The sequence below is a fragment of the Rhamphochromis sp. 'chilingali' genome, assembly GCF_963969265.1.
Source record: "Rhamphochromis sp. 'chilingali' genome assembly, chromosome: 9".
Lineage (NCBI taxonomy): Eukaryota > Metazoa > Chordata > Actinopteri > Cichliformes > Cichlidae > Rhamphochromis > Rhamphochromis sp. 'chilingali'.
In genome coordinates this window covers 15,052,957-15,069,568 of record NC_137936.1, presented here as the reverse complement: position 1 = coordinate 15,069,568, position 16,612 = coordinate 15,052,957, and the positions used below count along the sequence as shown (strand labels likewise).

At 41.3% G+C, this 16,612-nt stretch overlaps 3 protein-coding genes across 3 annotated transcripts; 1 reads left to right on the top strand and 2 right to left on the bottom strand.

Moving 5' to 3' along the window:
• Nucleotides 1–1,413: 1,413 nt before the first annotated feature.
• Nucleotides 1,414–3,814, bottom strand: b3galt6 (UDP-Gal:betaGal beta 1,3-galactosyltransferase polypeptide 6). The gene is made up of 2 exons (XM_080892090.1): nt 3,515–3,814; nt 1,414–3,182 (listed from the first exon to the last, which is right to left on the bottom strand). Exon 2 carries the CDS (start codon nt 3,170–3,172, stop codon nt 2,153–2,155), a length of 1,020 nt encoding a protein of 339 aa, XP_080748216.1. The 5' UTR covers nt 3,173–3,182; nt 3,515–3,814; the 3' UTR covers nt 1,414–2,152.
• A 2,000-nt stretch (nt 3,815–5,814) lies between these two features.
• LOC308403161 (dnaJ homolog subfamily C member 16-like) lies at nt 5,815–14,151 on the top strand. Its single transcript, XM_080892425.1, has 15 exons — nt 5,815–6,225; nt 6,411–6,477; nt 6,616–6,761; nt 7,086–7,261; nt 9,036–9,220; nt 9,361–9,465; nt 9,802–9,960; nt 10,049–10,179; nt 10,401–10,578; nt 10,939–11,121; nt 11,254–11,330; nt 11,595–11,675; nt 11,818–11,913; nt 12,464–12,634; nt 12,757–14,151. Exons 1-15 carry the CDS (start codon nt 6,038–6,040, stop codon nt 13,235–13,237), a joined length of 2,424 nt encoding a protein of 807 aa, XP_080748551.1. The 5' UTR covers nt 5,815–6,037; the 3' UTR covers nt 13,238–14,151.
• Nucleotides 14,152–14,299: 148 nt separating this feature from the next.
• LOC308403162 (cytidine deaminase-like) lies at nt 14,300–16,524 on the bottom strand. The gene is made up of 4 exons (XM_080892426.1): nt 16,251–16,524; nt 15,321–15,432; nt 14,845–14,902; nt 14,300–14,605 (listed from the first exon to the last, which is right to left on the bottom strand). Exons 1-4 carry the CDS (start codon nt 16,435–16,437, stop codon nt 14,465–14,467), a joined length of 498 nt encoding a protein of 165 aa, XP_080748552.1. The 5' UTR covers nt 16,438–16,524; the 3' UTR covers nt 14,300–14,464.
• Nucleotides 16,525–16,612: the final 88 nt, after the last annotated feature.

Genomic DNA, 16,612 nt, shown 5'->3' with positions numbered 1-16,612 from the left:
AAAGATTTCAGCCAATAGAACCACTGCTGCCAGGTAAAGGACCACAGCCACATTGATCCTTTTGTTATGATGCAAATGCAGCCTTTTGCTTACCTTGGGCAGACTTCATGTGGTTACATGCGGCTCAGGTTACTCTGACATATACCACCACCGAACTTTGCATTGTTGCAGACTGAGCACACAGTCTCTTTGCTTGGCACACGCTGACACAGCAGGATGGCGAGATGACGAGGCCCGCCACAGTATAAGAACTTCTAAGGACCAGTTGAAGGACGACAACAAAAAGCCCAAGATGTTGCCCCAGGCTCCAAAATCCCCAGATCCCAATTTAACTGAGCATCCTGGACATGTGTCCTATATGCTGCTGCCACACGACCTTCCCAGAGGTCCCGTGTCTCTATAACAACAGATCAACTTTAGTAGCAAGAGAGAGGGCCGTGGCGTGTTGGCACATCAGTTTTTCAGTATTAATAAAGCAGCATTATATTCTTAAATCTTAGCAGGACCGGCCTTTTGTAGAGTTCTCCATTATGAATGCATTTGGCTGTAATGTGCCCCTTTAAACAACTGATGTAAAAGATTTACATGACAAGAATAATTTATTTCTTTTTTTAATAAAACATCCAGGGGCAGCTGACCATTTACATATTTATATATATATATAAAAAAAGTGACAAACACTTGAATTGCATTGAATTAAAATCTGCTACTGACAACACTGAGAAAGAGTCATTATTCACAACAATGTAACAGCAGTCATAAAAAAAAAAGAAAAAAAAAAAAGAGCTTAAATGTTGCCCTTTGTGCAGCAGTCTTCATTTTTAAGCGCTCCAATGTATCTTACCCCTTTGATCAAAGCTGCTGTACAGATTTCACAAGTTTTGGGAAACAGCCACTGACATCACAAAGGTGGGTTTCCGTTCGGGAGGCTAACATCAGAGAAAACAGACAACGGATAAATAACGATTGAGAGAAATTAAAACAAGTCTTCATGCTTAAAAAAAGTGACTCAGTGCCAGCCGGTAGTCGACTCCCGCATCCGTGTTGTGTTGCAAACAAAACATTCAGATTTATGCCTCTGTACAGTAAAATATCCACGCCTGGACTTTAGTGCTCTATCAGAAATGTAAGTACCATAACGGAATTCTCAAACAGGTTCCAACATGAGGAAAAAAAAGAAGTCCTGCCGAATCCCACATGTTCGCCCATTTTCTCTGAGACACGCAAAACCTTGAGCGCCATCGATCGTAAACAAAAAGTCAATCTACGACTTTTGCAAATTTTCTCAAACATATTTTAAATACAAACTGTATCCATGAGCAGCGACCACACCCACTGCAAGCCCGTCCAAACTCAATACCAGTGTGTCATGTTTGCCGCAGAATAAAATAAAAGAAAAAAGGTAGACATCAACAGAAGGGTAACGATCTCCTGTCTGGGTTTTTCTTGTACTAGCTACTATACTGTAATAACTTTAAAGCATATCTCATATATGTAGAAAAAGGTCCAACAGGTTAAGAGAACATACAGACACTGAAAAGAAGTAGGCAGAAGGTGATAAGGTTAAGCACTTACAGTAAAACCGAAGGGGCTCAACAACGAAGCAGGATTGAAGATGGCTTCTGTTAAAATACTCGAGGAGCAATATCTCTTGACGGTTCACGCCAAGCCGTAAAACTGATACCCGACATCGTACTTCAAGCTGTCGCTCTGATTTAAATGGGTGATTTTAGCTCTATAACCACATAAAAGTGAGTATTAATGTGTGGAGCCCCCAAAAGAGTGTTTGAAACACAGCTTTTGATTTGTGAAAATGTGAATCTCTTCGTTCATGGCTTTTTCTCCATCCAAACCCTCACAACCACAGCTATAACATGTCAAACCCACACAAAAGGGAAATGAAACTAATTGTAGGTTTAGAGCTCCTAAAGCTGCTTTAACATGAGCAAACAAAAATAAAATCAAAAAACAGTGAATTGCACCCTTTTTGTGTTTTCACAAATGCTACAATTTGTGTGTCTTGTATCAGTTAGGTGACTTTAAACGGTCTATCAATGGAGACTTGGTGGAAAGGAAAAATCCGATAACATTACTGACTTTGACGACATGACTATAGATATAAAGCGAACTTCAGCCTTTTAGAAAACAATGATTACGGGATCCCATCCTTTCTTTGGCAGCACTGTGAGGGTGGCACACTCCAGTCATACACATAGGACAGACGCAGCTTGACTTCCTCCTTGCAGAGCTTGCCATCGCGCTGCAGAGTCTGATGTTTTTCCAACATGTCCTCCAAGCTCTGCTTATGCGTCACCAGGTATTTGTTGTTGCAGCCACGTGATTTGTACTCTGTGTCAAAGCGTGGGTCATGTGTCCGCCGGATGTCTACCGGTGCCAGCCACGCACCCAACGACACGTCCTCGCTCTGCCACGTCTTGAAGTATCTTGCATTAAGACGCACATAATGCACCAGATCGGCCGAGAGCACGTAGCCGCCGCCCAGCGCGTAGGGGAGGTAGTAATCGCACAGCTCCCACGAGCTTTCGCGCCACTTCCCCGCCGATTTCACCCGGCCTCTGCCCGAGAAGAAGCCCCAGTACAACCGGTTGGGCTCCTTCCCCTTCAGCTCCTCTTTGAGGAGGTCCAAGCGAGCGAATGTGTCGTCATCTGCTTTCAGGACAAACGTGAACTCCACGTTCTGGTCCAGCCAGGTGTACATGTGCAGCAGTTTGAGGGTCAGGTTCTCGTAAGAGTCTCGCAGGTCGGGCAGTAAGAGTAAGTCCTTGTGCCGCCCTTGCTCCGTGTTAAGATTCTGAAGGTCCTCACTGGAAAGGCCCTGTGTTCCTACTACAAACATGGCCAGAACATCAGAGTCCCGCTTGGCAAGCCAGGTGCTGCGGATAATACTACGTCGCTCCGTGTACTTCGGTCCTGTTGTGATGAGGACCACGAGAAATGCTGACAAGTCTTTGGATGCGGAGGGAGGATTCTGTTGCGCTGGGCGGGACTGAAAACCGATGGCTTGGGGGGCTCTGCCAGGAGGATCGGGGTGACCCTGTTTTAGGGTTTCTGATGTGCATTTTGCTAAGAAGACCAGAACTACAGCAAAGCTGCAAACTGTGCCAATGACCAGCGCTGTCTTGTGGCGGCACACCAGACGAAACAGATTCATGATGCGGACTCTGGGGTGAAAAAACAAAAGAGGCAAAATATATCAGCTTTATCATCACGAATTATAACTGTCAAACATAAATATGAACAAGTATAGTTAAAGGGGAATGAGCAAAGAGCTTTTGCGTCTTTCTGTTTTCACGTAGATGCTTTAGCAAAGTAACCTCAGCTCTTTCACTCACCCATGATTCTGCAGCACCAACTGGTTTCTAAGCTTAGTAGCTTAACAGTACACACACACACACACACACACACACACACACACACACACACACACACAAATGCAGTAACCAGTTATGAAGTAACCAGTTATGAACTGAATTGAAGAGAATTTGTTAGTTACCTTAGCAAATGAAAGCGTGTGCCTGTGGTGTGAACGGTACAGCTGGAGCGGACCACTGATAGCAGCTTTGCAGAGCTAGCGTTAGCTACCGAGACCAGACCATCTGCGCACTTTGTAAGCTCACTGCGCGGTATGCAAACGCAGAAAGACAGCTCATATTGGAAGGAAGGATGGAAACTTGGTCTTTTCACTGGGTCAGTCTGGGTTACAATAAGCAGCCTCTGTCATTCACCGTTCAGAGATCCGCACACAAGGTATCAATGCAATCACTGTCTACCTCCAAGTAGTGTCACTTACGGGTCTTCGTGACGCAGGGGAAACGGAAGTGAACCTCCGCCCCCCAAAATAGAGGTTTTAAAATGGCGAAAAGATAGGTTTATATTGACAAAGATTTCATTTAATTTTTATTCTTAAAAATGAGCATAAGCAAATAGACAAACACCACAACTCAATGTTGCAGTTTTTTTTTTTGCCAAAAACGGATAAAACACAATGATTACAGTAATATAAAACAACACAAAAAAGAACAACAAAAAAAAATAGCTGCGAGATCTAATTTTGCCACTTGTGATAATAAAGAAAAAATCTAAAATTAAAGCAGACTGAAGAAAATTGAGTGCTGTGAACAGCTGTAAACTAGAGCATGCGCAGTAGTCATTCTCCAGCTTGGAGCCCAGACCGGATGTTGTTATGTTTACTTCAAAATATAAGCATGCAAGTCCTTTGGCAAATTAAAGATAATCACAAACCTCAAATACTAAGGCTGTCATTATTGGGTCTGTGTGAGGTAGAGCTCGGGAGGATACCAGGAGCTATCAGTGATGGGTGACCTGACCACTCAGTTATTAACCACTGAACAATGCAGCTTTAAAAGACTGCTGCTAGTTGTTCCTTCATCTACACTGCTGTGAAAAGTATTTCATGTTTATACGTACACTATTCAGACCATATATATATATATTGTATTAGACAAAGATTACCCGAGTACATACAAAATACAGTTTTGAATGATAATTTCAAAGGAAAAAGGTTGTCCAAACCCTGTGTGAAAACGTAATTACCCCCTAAACTTAATAACTGTTTGTGTCACCCTTCGCAGCAAGAACTGCAGTCATGAGTCTGTGATAACCAGCAATAAGTCTTTCACATCACTGTGGAGGAATTTTCTCCCATGCTTCTTTGCAGAAGTGTTTTAATTCAAATTTACTTAGACGTAATTACATATTAAAAGATTTCCAAAGGGAAGAAATTGAAAAAATAAGAACTGATTATATCACCTTCCCTATCCCTCCTAAAGGGAAAGAAGTCCAATTTAAAATCTTGAATAAAATTTACCCGACAAATAGACTCCTTAGTGATAGATTCAAAATAGAAACGGGTAATTGTGTATTTTGTGAAACAGAAGAGGAGGATTTGGACCATCTATTCTTTTTGTGCAATTTTATACAAATATTTTGGTTGGATTTTCATACCTGGCTTTATTCCAGTGGGATTCAAATTACCCCATTTACCTTAAATATGATAATGTTTGGAGTGTTTTTGAAAGAAAAGAAAGCTAATTATGGTGTTAATGTGTTATTAATCTTGTGTAAGTATTTTATACATAAATGTCGCTTTTTTAAGATTAAACCAACACTGGCTCACTGGAAAAACGACCTAAACCTGTTGGTTAAATCTTTGACTTTAGTTAAAAAGAAAAAGGCTGCTTTTTTTGTTTCCTTTGTAGAAGATTTTGATTTAGTGAGTTAATAATCTATTAATTTATGTGACCCCATCTTTATATTTTATTTTCACTATATATGAAAGTTGCTAATATGTAAGAAATGTTTATTCTCTGAATCTGTAATATATGGTGCATTTTGTTTGTATGTTTATATTACTAATAAAAGAAAAAAAAAAGTGTTTTAATTCAGCCACATTGGAGGGTTTGAGCATGAACGGCCTGTTTAAGGTCATGTCAAAACATCTCAAAAGGATTTATGTGAGGGCTTTAACTAGGCCATGCCATTTTTGCCCAGTCTCTTTCTTATTGTTGAATCATGAACTCTGGCCTTAACTGAGACAAGTGAGGTCTGCACTAAGCTATTTAAATAAAAATCTATCATCGGCAGTCATCTTATCATAAGTTAATCAGTCTTTCGACAATGCCTTTATTAGCTCTCGTGTGTTTTTTATTATTTCTTTGTAATTAATTATGGATTTTTCTTGAATTATACTTTTTTTTTCAGTTATTGTTCCTTTAGTTAGCCTAATTTTCATTTACTTTGAAAGTTTCAACCGGAAGCTGGTTTTCATCGCCGGCATGATACCGACTGTGCTAATGTCCATCAGTTCCTGGAAATAATGGCTTCGTCTTAGTGAAATACTACAATGTTGTGTGTGGTTATGCATAGCAGTCAAAGAGTTCGGCATGTGTGATCATGTAAGCCCGTCTGTTGCTGGAGAGCTTTGTAGCGTTACTCATCTGGACAGTACGGTAGATAACTGACGTTACTGTTGGTCAAGGACAGAGACAGACAGATCATGAGGGTTTGGAGGACCAGCCGACAGTCTGGGAAATGTGCAGCTTTTCTCGCCATCTTTATGCTAATTTTGAGCGCAGAGCTGGTGAAAACAGCCTCTGAATATGACCCCTATTACACCCTGGGTGTCAGCAGGAGTGCCAGTCAAGCCGAAATCAAAAGGGCATACAAGAGGCTTGCCAGAGAATGGTGAGTGACTGACAACCGGGCCCCTAATGTCAGCCCATCATATCTTAGCTGACAGTCAGCATTTCACATTTGGCATGAACTGCTGTTAGTATTTGCTTAACCCATCACTGTGTAGGCCTGTTTCAGAACCTTAAATGTAACCCTCTTTGAATCTGCTGGTAATCCGTAATGTCACCCTTTTGTAGGCACCCAGATAAAAATAAGGACCCTAATGCTGAGGACATGTTCATCAGGATTTCTAAGTCTTACGAGGTGGGTGAAAAGGGATCATTAGGCATTTTAACATGGTTCATTTAATTCACTTTCACTTTCTTTATCATAGTCTCCTCCCCATATTGCAGACATTACTGTCAGAGCCTTATCGTTTCCCGTTTCCTGTTTTGCACACAGATTCTATCTAATGAGGAGCGAAGGTCCAACTTTGACCGGTTTGGGCAGAAGGATGAAAACCAGCACTTTGGCCAGTCACAGCATCATGGTTTCCGCAGCTTTCACAGCAGCTTTTACTTTGATGAGTCCTTTTTCCATTTCCCCAGGTACCCTCTGCTGTCAGTGTAATCTGGGCTCCTCTTTGTGTTTGCAAACCAAACAAAAATATATATATAAGCAGATTCCTTACATACATCACACATCAGTTCATACACTGAATACATCAATTTTGCCTTTTACACATATTTAGACTTGATCCTGTTATTCTTGTTCTTTCTTTTTTTGGAGAAGCTTCTCTGTCTCATGAACACTAATTCAACCCAAGCAAACAAATGAAAGTTACAGTTGCAGTTTACACTCAAGCTGTGTACTGTTAGCATCTTTGAGGTTAGATCTTAAAACACTTCATGTTTTTCCCTGCTTTTCTCCAGGAACAGAGACTTTTCAGACAGCAAGTACATGCTTCGCCTTGCACAGTTTAACAACGAAGTCCTTCCAGACAGCCACAAGAGGCCATACCTAATAAAAGTGACCTCAGAGTGGTGCTTTGCATGCATCCATATCGAGCCAGTGTGGAAGGAGACCGTGCAGGAGCTGGAGCCTTTAGGTAAGGATATCAGTGTGTCCTAACACCATCTGGGGATAAAGGCATCAGCTCACAAGATTAATGTCTGCACAACTGCCCATTAGGGCAACAGTGTTGAGATGCTTTACTGAGAGCCTTGCACTTCTTTAATTATTCATTATGGTTTATTTGTTGTTCTTGGTTTCTTGAAGCAAAGAGTGAAACAAGAGAACTCAACTCTATATAATGATTGTGAATAGCTGAGAGTTTGGCTTATTAGAAGCACAGTTAGTCTGTATCAGCCGTCTTGCTGTTTATGCAACCCTCTTGCACCGAGCTGATGTCACCTGTGAGAACAACTGGGATTTACATAGAATTTCACAAGGTGGATGTTACAACTGTTTAACAAAAGTCTCTTGCTTTGCTTCAAGATTCAAGGCCTTTATTGTCACTATGCAAACATAACAAAATTACAGCGATACTAATCTCCCGTGGCACGTAACATTTAGATGGTGACAGAAATAAAAAAGAAAACAAGTAAAATGTAAGAAGTACAAATGATTAAAAATTCTGCACTAACAAAGCTAAAAAGAACAGCAAGAGTGAGGGCGCGTTAGCAGTTTTATAGTACTGGACAGAGTGCAAAATGATTACGCAAGTTCTAAAATGTTGATAAAATAAGTCATGTACCCATATAAATATGTCTATCTGAAGGATGAAAACATGACTGTACGTGAGATACAGAAGAAGCATAGCTCTGAAGGTGCCTGCCTCATGGGGCGAGCATAATAAATAGCGTCTAAGGTGTGTGGAGGGTCCTTTATTTGTCTGTCAAACAGCTGTTGTGACTCACCTACAACTGCTGAGGTTTTGCCATCCCAAGAAATCCCAGCTTCAGAAACCTGAAGTTGGGGACTATCTCCATGGCTTCTTTCATTAATGTATAGATTTTTTTGAGGTGCATGTGTGGTTTATTTTGTAGCCCAGATGTCTACAATGATCTCTTTGGTCTTTGTGTTCACACACCATACTATTATAATTTGAACCTTTTCCCTGTGTGCGTCATTTAGGAGGCTACTCGTGATTGTATTATTTGCAAACTTAACAGTGGTGCTTGAGTCTGGACGGGTTCGGTAATTAGTGTAGCTTCTGATGCTAAAGCGGTATTAAGTACTGTGCTGTTCAGGTCATTTTATGACTTAAACTAGGGGAATAGTAGTTCTTCTTAGAGGCTTTAAGAGTCTCTTATTCCTGAGCTTCACAGTAGTTGTTTAGTGAAAGTGAAAATCAATCTTAACTCTTTACCTCGTAAAGACGACATTTAAAATCCTCTCCGGTGTATATAAGTAAAGATCATTGGAATATTTGTTCCAAGACTAGCCCCAGTAAGCTGTATAGACCTCCTTCGCTAAACCTCTTATGCACACACAGTCATTTTTTTTCTGGAAGCAGGCCGAAATATGACAGAAACCTGAAACTCAGTTCAGAAAAGAGAAACAAGGGTTAGCACTACCAGGTGTCCAAGGGGAAAGAGCTGAAATAAGATTTACTCACATCACTTGCATCCTTTATTATTATAAACAGATTTAGCCATAGATATATTTGAATACAGAGAAATTTGCCATCAGCTTGTTGTAAGTGAAAAAAAAAGGTTTCATTCAATGACATTAACTCACCATGTAAAATTATTGGATGATAACAAATCTGCCAATACTGTTTAGGATTTATTTATTTATTTTTAACTTGCTGAGGCAGAGGATTTGTTTTACTCTAGTATGCCAGGTCCAACTGTAATCTGTTGTTATTTTTACTCCAGGTGTAGGCATCGGTATTGTAGACCTGGGCTTTGATCGGGCTTTGGCCAAGCAGCTGGGAGCTTACCGTGCTCCCTCCATCATCGGGGTGGTGAACGGAAAAGTGACCTTCTTCCATCAGGCAGTGGTGCGGGAGTTCCTGCGACAGTTTGTTGAAGATTTGCTGCCCCAGAAACTGGTGATGAAGGTAACTAAAACTGACACAATTGTGCTGCTACTGCATGTGTGTGCCATCATCAGTTTTTCTTCTGTGTTTATAGATTAGTCATCATGGCTAATAAAGTTGCAGGAAGTATATTTTTCAGCTAATTTCTGTTGTTTTTGTAGATCACTGACGATAACTACATGGCATTTCTTGAAAACTGGCATGTGGAAAATAAACCCAGAGTTCTGTTGTTTGATCAGGTCCCCATTGTTCCCCTGCTCTACAAGGTAGGAGAAGAACACATCCAGCTCCAAGCAAATAGATCACTCATTACAGAATGAGTTGTTCAGCCTGCCTCATCCCCTGCTTATAAAAAACAAAAATGCATGACGGCACATAAATAGACTCCCAACAGCAAGTGCAGAGGTCTCTGTTTTTGCAGCTCTTCCACTTAAAATTGTTCCTTTTTCCAAATAGATTAATTTTATATTTATATACCGCACAGAATTTTAGCTAATTTATTTTCACCTTAGATGGTTAACAATCAAAAACTAATACAAAAGCAGCGTCATTTTTGTCTTGAGCACCCTTTCAGGCTCTAATCTTTCCATTCGACCCCACAGTTGACAGCATTCGCCTTCAGAGATTATGTGCGTTTCGGCTTTGTGGACCAGAGTGGCACAAGCAGCACCAGGCTCCTGCTGCAGTTCAACATAAACACATATGCTCCCACCATGCTGCTCTTTAAGGAAGACACGGTGAAGCCTGTTGACATCATCCAGGTACACCAGGAATATGCTGCAGCTTAAAGCCGGTTCCTTATGGTAATCGATTTAAACTTTACATAGAAGGATCTTTGTTTTTTATCAGGCCAGAGGGATGAAGCGACAGATGATGAACGAGTTTGTCTCAAACAACAAGTTCCTGCAGGTGCCACGACTGGTCAGCCAGCAGCTTTTTGATGAGCTATGTCCTGTCAAGCAGTTCCACCGGCGGAGGAAGTAAGACATTTTGTGAACAGATTAGTAGTCAATAGTCCTGCACTTATGATCCTACTTAGATTGACCTCTTGTAAACTGAGCCAAGACTGTTAGAAGAAAAATAATTTTTTTTATAACTGTAAGAAGCAGAATAGTTGGACAGTTGTCATGATGGTAATGCAAAGGTTGTGTAGCTACATTTGACTGCGGTGGCTGGGGAGCTGATTGTGAGTGGGTTGCAGGTACTGTGTGCTGCTGATCACAGGCGATGACCCAGCCTATCTCGCAGCCAATAAGGCCTTCCTGGACTTTGCCTCAGCCAACAGCAAAGATGTGCTACGGTTTGCATATGTCTACCAGCGTCAGCAGCAGCCTCTCTGCCAGGCATTGCTCCAAAATCAGGGAGCACACTCTGCTCAGGTCAGTGGTCAAAACACACACAGTCCATACTTTACAAAAGCAATCCCCAAAGTCAAGAGTTCTGCAGCCCGCTTAAAAACCAGAAAATCTTTTTTAGTGGCTGTTATTACTGCGGCCCACCCCGGCCAACGCTTTGGGAATCACTGCTTTGTAACAATCATCACTTTTCTGTCTGTTATTGCTACAAAAAAAACAAAACCTCAAGGACATCCTGCACTTTTTGGCAAACCACCTTCATATACCCAGAACAACTTGCAATGGAAGATCTCTCTGATACGATGTGTCACATTACCGATATGTGCAGACTAAAGATGGTGCAGCGCCTCAAATTACAGTCACAGTGCTCCTAAACACTGACAGGTGGTGATTCTCGAGAGGCGGAGCCAGACTGGTAAAGTCCTGTACCGCTCCGTGAGCGGTGGCTGGAATGGCAGCGAGGAAGACAAGTACCACCTTCATGAACAGCTGGAGCTCCTTCAGAAGGACCCCACCTATCTGACTTCAGACGCCACCTTACCAGAACTCAACAACGAGATGGCCCCCGTAAGTGCCAGCGTAGATGCTTTAGTCGAGAGCCTGCCAGGCTGGGTCTGCATGGGCATTCACACATTCATCTGAGGGTGAACTTCATTGAATTATATTTTTGCATTAATGTCCTTATTTTTCCCTTACCAGATTTTTATCATTCGGTGGATGAATGCTGCTTATGATTACATGCTTCAAATATACGATGACCTTCTCTACTCAAATTGGTAAGACAATACTGATCCAGGGAATCTGCTGAGTTCACTGTAAGAAAGAGACAGTCAAACAATGTTTGTTTTTCCTGATATTTTTGAAATGATTAAGTAAGTGAATCATTCTGTATCAGAATGAATATGAACGTTGAGGTGGCTCTGTATGTTCTTACGTTCTGTCTTTAATTACAGCTGTAACGCTGCTCCTCTAAAGTGTATCAACATGTAGAGACAAAATTAGCTGAAACTCCTTTTTTTACTTCATTTTTTTCCTGCAAGGCGAGAGATGATGCCTATTCTGTCCTTGATCTTCTCAGCTCTCTTCATTGTTTTTGGCACCGTCATCATCCAGGCGTTCAGGTGAGGTAGACCCTGTTGGCAGACATGCACACTGAAACTTGACTGGTTGGCAGGTGCTTGCAGATGTTGAGCTGAGTCAAACTCTGGGAAAATATCATGATCTCAAAAGACTGATGATTTTCTTTCTTTGGTATATTTTCAGTGAGCCGGGTGAGAGCAAACCCCAAAAACCAAAACCAAAGCCAAAGGAGCAAACACGAACTGAGGATGATGCATCGAGCAGAGCAAGTACCTTCAGGTAATGTAATGACAAGTATAAGAGCCACTCTCATACCTTCCATGAGCGACTCTAATTGGAAATAATGCTTTTGAAAGCATATTTTGAAATTTTGTAGGTTTTTATCTAGCAGGCAGGATCATGGATGATTCCATATGACCTAATAGAATAATGTTTGTGCGTTAATAGTTTCTCAGTCCAATACACCAAAAACCTTTGTCAAAAGAGAGTGCAGGTATGGGTCATTTTTGTTAGATACTTTTTTTATGCTTGAAGGATTCTTAGGTCACTTTGAAGTGGTGTAAAAAAACAAACAAACAAGGAGAAACATGAAACTGCACTAAAAAGGATTGCAAAAGAAGGCAGTGTGCAAAGAAAAACTTTGAAAGACCTCCGAGAAAGCCTGGAGAGCTACTGCTCAAGACTAACTTTGAAACTCACAAAAACATTTGGCTCTTTGGAAGCAAAATATAAAGAAATGAATAATGACTCAAAACCTTTGCACTGTACTGTATATGGACATGAACTACAAAAGCATATTTCATTAGTTTTTCCTCTTTGGTTTGTGTAGCCGTCCTCCAAAAAAGGACTTTGTGGAGGTGACAGAGCTAACAGGCATTACATACACCAGCAACCTTGTCAAGCTGAGGCCTGGCCACATCAATGTCCTGCTGGTGCTCACCAATGCTTCCAAGAGTGCTTTGCTCCGGAAATTTGCCAAGGAGGTTTTCTCTTTCTCTGGGTAAGTGTGGAGGTTTTACTTTTCATGAGTCTAAAGTGGTATCTGCTATACTATTGATCTGGCCTGCTAATATCCTCCAATGGCTATCCTAAATCCTAAATCTCTTTGCTGCCTATCTGCAGGTCTGAGACCCTCCACTTCTCCTTCCTCAACGCCGATAAGCATCGCCACTGGATGTCATCACTCCTTCGCTTGGATCGTGATGGTGCGCAGAGCCAGAGCCATTCAGATGACGAGGAGGAGTCTTCCAACTACATGGGCTATGTCCTGGCCCTGAATGGCCACAAGAAATATTTCTGCCTCTTTAGACCCGTGTTCACAGGGGACGATGGCAGCGATTCATCTTCTGATACCTCATTCTCCTCAGACAGCAGGAGGAAGTCCCGTTCCAAGTCAAGGTCTAGCTCACACTCCCGGTCGCGATCCCGTTCCAGGGAGGATGGATCCAGCTCCAGGAGAGGCTCCAGCAGGGCCACTAGCATAGAAGTCCACCATAAGCTTGACAGGCTGGGACTGTGGATGGAGAGGCTAATGGAAGGGACCCTGCCCAGGATACGTGTCCCAGCATGGCCCACGCTTTTTGACGACACTGCAGAGGGCTGAAGCTGAATTAAGAAAATTAGTTTTCAGGTTTGTTTGTTGTTGTTTTTTTTTTAAAGCTCTATTTTGCAGATGTAGTTTGCCACTGAACTGTTGAAACCCAGTGTTTTACAACAGCAGAATGCGCGTTCTTAATTGTTTTGTTAACGTGTTTACATCCACACAATGCATTACGGCTCAGACGTTAGCTCTAGCTAGCTGTGAGTGCAAAAATGTTTATCTACATTCATGAGGTTAAACTCATGCAGCATGGGAGATGTGCGTTTATTTCTGTCTGCTCAAGGACTTTAAAACCACATTGAACCTCTGAACTTTCCATCCACTGTTAACACCTCCCTAGAGTTTGATCTTTTAACGTTATGTCCCACTGATGGAAAAATCTGACACTTCAGAGGCTTTCTTTGGGAGCAGGCTAATGATGGCATGCAAACTGAAATTGTTGCACTGTTACAGATGATTTGTCTCTGTGGGATTGCAGGATCCTTCAATTGAATTTGATTTTGTACTTTAGTTTGCTATTCATAGCTGACATCGCTTTCAGACAAACAGAACTTACACAGCCTCAGAACACCCAATAACAGGGTGAAATGCATATTGATTAACCTGCTTGAGGCTGATTTACCTGTTTTGTTTGTTACCTCCAATCAACAGGAACAATAAATCAAACCGTATATTTGTCCATTTTAATACTTGGCCCTTTAACCACAGCAGATGTTAATGCATGGAATAAGTAGACCTAAAATCACATCATAAAACTCACCCTTGTCTCTGTAATAGAATAATTTGCTGCTCAACAAATAATAATTGTATTCTTCTATGTCTTTTGGAAGTCATTCTAACTGTATAAAATGAAGTGTAACTAAATTCCTTTTTAAAACGGTTTATTTATTAAAGTGTGCAAATATGTTTGACCTTGATATCTCTGTTGTTTGTGCTTCTTTTAACCGACACACATTGTTTATGTATCTACACAGTACTCATCATATACAAGCGGGCAAATGGTTGACTAATTGAGTCAGATGCATTGTTTCCACAGTATATTTTTAGCATCACTTGGTATTTAGAGTACACTTAAATATTTGACATTGTTTACATTTCAACAAATAATACAAGAACAAATATTGACCATAAATATAACTTCTGCTACATTTCATCAATGCATGATCAGCATGTGCTTGAAGTACGCTGCGTGTCACGGACACTCGTGTGTTTTCGTACTAGAAGACTGGCTCAGTTGTTATTAGGAATGTAAGACACTTTCTTCTTGGTCAGGTCTTCGGGGCCAAAGGAAACTGGCAGAAGCTCTTCCACAGTCATCTTCATATACGAGCCATCAGGCTTTGACAAGTATACATCCCAGTTTGATCCAAACTGTAAACGGGGAAAGCAAAGGGCTGGAGTCTTACAGGATAGTCAAGTGTTTCACACTGAAATGTTTGTTTAATGACAAACTAGCACCTTCTAATGTGTTACACAGGCCACAAACAGGATAAATATTGGCTAGAGTGACGTGTGAGCTTGTCACTGTGTACTGTATACAATCACTGACTGGAGATTAAAGGTCCCCTTTAAACAAATCTGCTCCAAACCAAAATGAGCAGAGTTAATACCTCTCTCATGAACTGCCTGCAGCCTCCACATGGGGAAATGAACTGGTCACTCATGTCACTGAGGAAAGGAGAAGAAGAGTTTTGAATTGGCAAATAGTTGTTTACTTATATGAAATGTAGAAAGAAAAACTCATGGCTTCTATTTAATATTAGGATTCACGGCAGAATTTCACATACTTAGTTATAGTATCACTTCTCCAGCTTTTTCAAGATTTGTGACTGCTAAGGAGAAGTATCCTACAGCCTTAACTCTTCCCTAACAAACAATATACAGACAAAAAAAGTCTTAACCTGGTTTAAGAAATAACATTGGTAGTCTGTCTGTGTTTCTTAAGGTTTAGCGACGTGCACAAAGACATGCAATGTGGAGTGAGTCATAGTCTCAGACTTTGCAACAGCAGGAAGGATGCCTGCATCTGTGGAAATGGAGAACTTTCCAGATTACTGTGTGTGTGTTAATTATACGTGCTCCTTACCTGGCAATTGCAATGGCCTTGAAACGTCGGTGCCCTTCTGACACTGCCTTTGCAATAACGTTCCTCTCAGCACACATTCCCAGATTGTAACAGGCATTCTCCACATTACAACCTGCCGAAGACACAAGAATAGAAAGGGATTGTTTTTGGCAACATGAGCAATAAACGGGGTTCTTCACATGGTAAAAAACATTCACAGCTGTTTACCAGCCTTTTACCCTCCCCAGACATTCCCACTGAGGGACACTTGCCAAGGTTTGTACAGTCCAGTGACACTGACCAGACTTTTGTGTCTTTGCTTTACTGTAGACAGTGGTCTGACATCCCTCTCGGTGCACACAGTGCCGTTGAAGCAAGTGATAACCGAAGGGCTCCCTTAGCTCGCGGGAACGCTAAGATGTGTTCCTTCTCAGAAATGTGATTTAACTCAGTCATGTGGAATTATAAAAAGCTGAGGATATAGAGCCACACGATAAATAATAAACCTTTATCTGAGCTTTCCGCACCAAGTCCAGACATTTGAACTGTCAGGTAATCATTAACACAGCGGATCAAGACAACTCAGAACAAACTAATGTGTAATTTCTTGTGCATTTCATTTGGATAAAACAAAAACAAAGGTAAGAGCTGGGAGGTTTTGTCATTTCTCACTCGTGTGTGGAGATCTTGCACCATAAAGAAGCAAGAATTGACTTGACTCAGATACAAACAGCATAATAATTTAGCTCACGTCTTCCCGTCTTTCACTATATACTTTTCAGGGTACAATTATGCTAAAAGTTACTTTTGTGTTTTGGTGAAACAGCATTCATTCAGTAAATAGTAGCCAATAACTTGCTTTTGTGTTCACCCCAAACCTAAAACCATTACCTTAAAGCTTCATATGATATACATGCATCTACTAAACAACAAGTTTCACATGAGACTTACCTGTATGCACACTGTTGTCAAGGGTGAGCAGCGCAGCCCCGACTCTGAATTTGCTGTAAGGACAGTAGGTTTGCTCCTTCGCCTCGTGGGAGAGCTGAATCAGTTTTGCAACTGTCTCTTTGGAAACATGTTTAATGTCACGATCCTCAATATGCATCACCTCACTGTTGGACTGGGTTCCTGCCATGATTACGGTTGTATTTTCTAAGATTTCTTTTAAAGTTGGTGTGTGAGCCTGTTGCAGCTCAGCTTTAAATGTGAATGGGACCGAGGGAAAGGGGAGAGGGCACAAGCAGCCAATCACTCACCAGAATGTCAGCATGCTGTCATAAAGAAAGGGAGGTGTTGTCCCTTTGTGACTT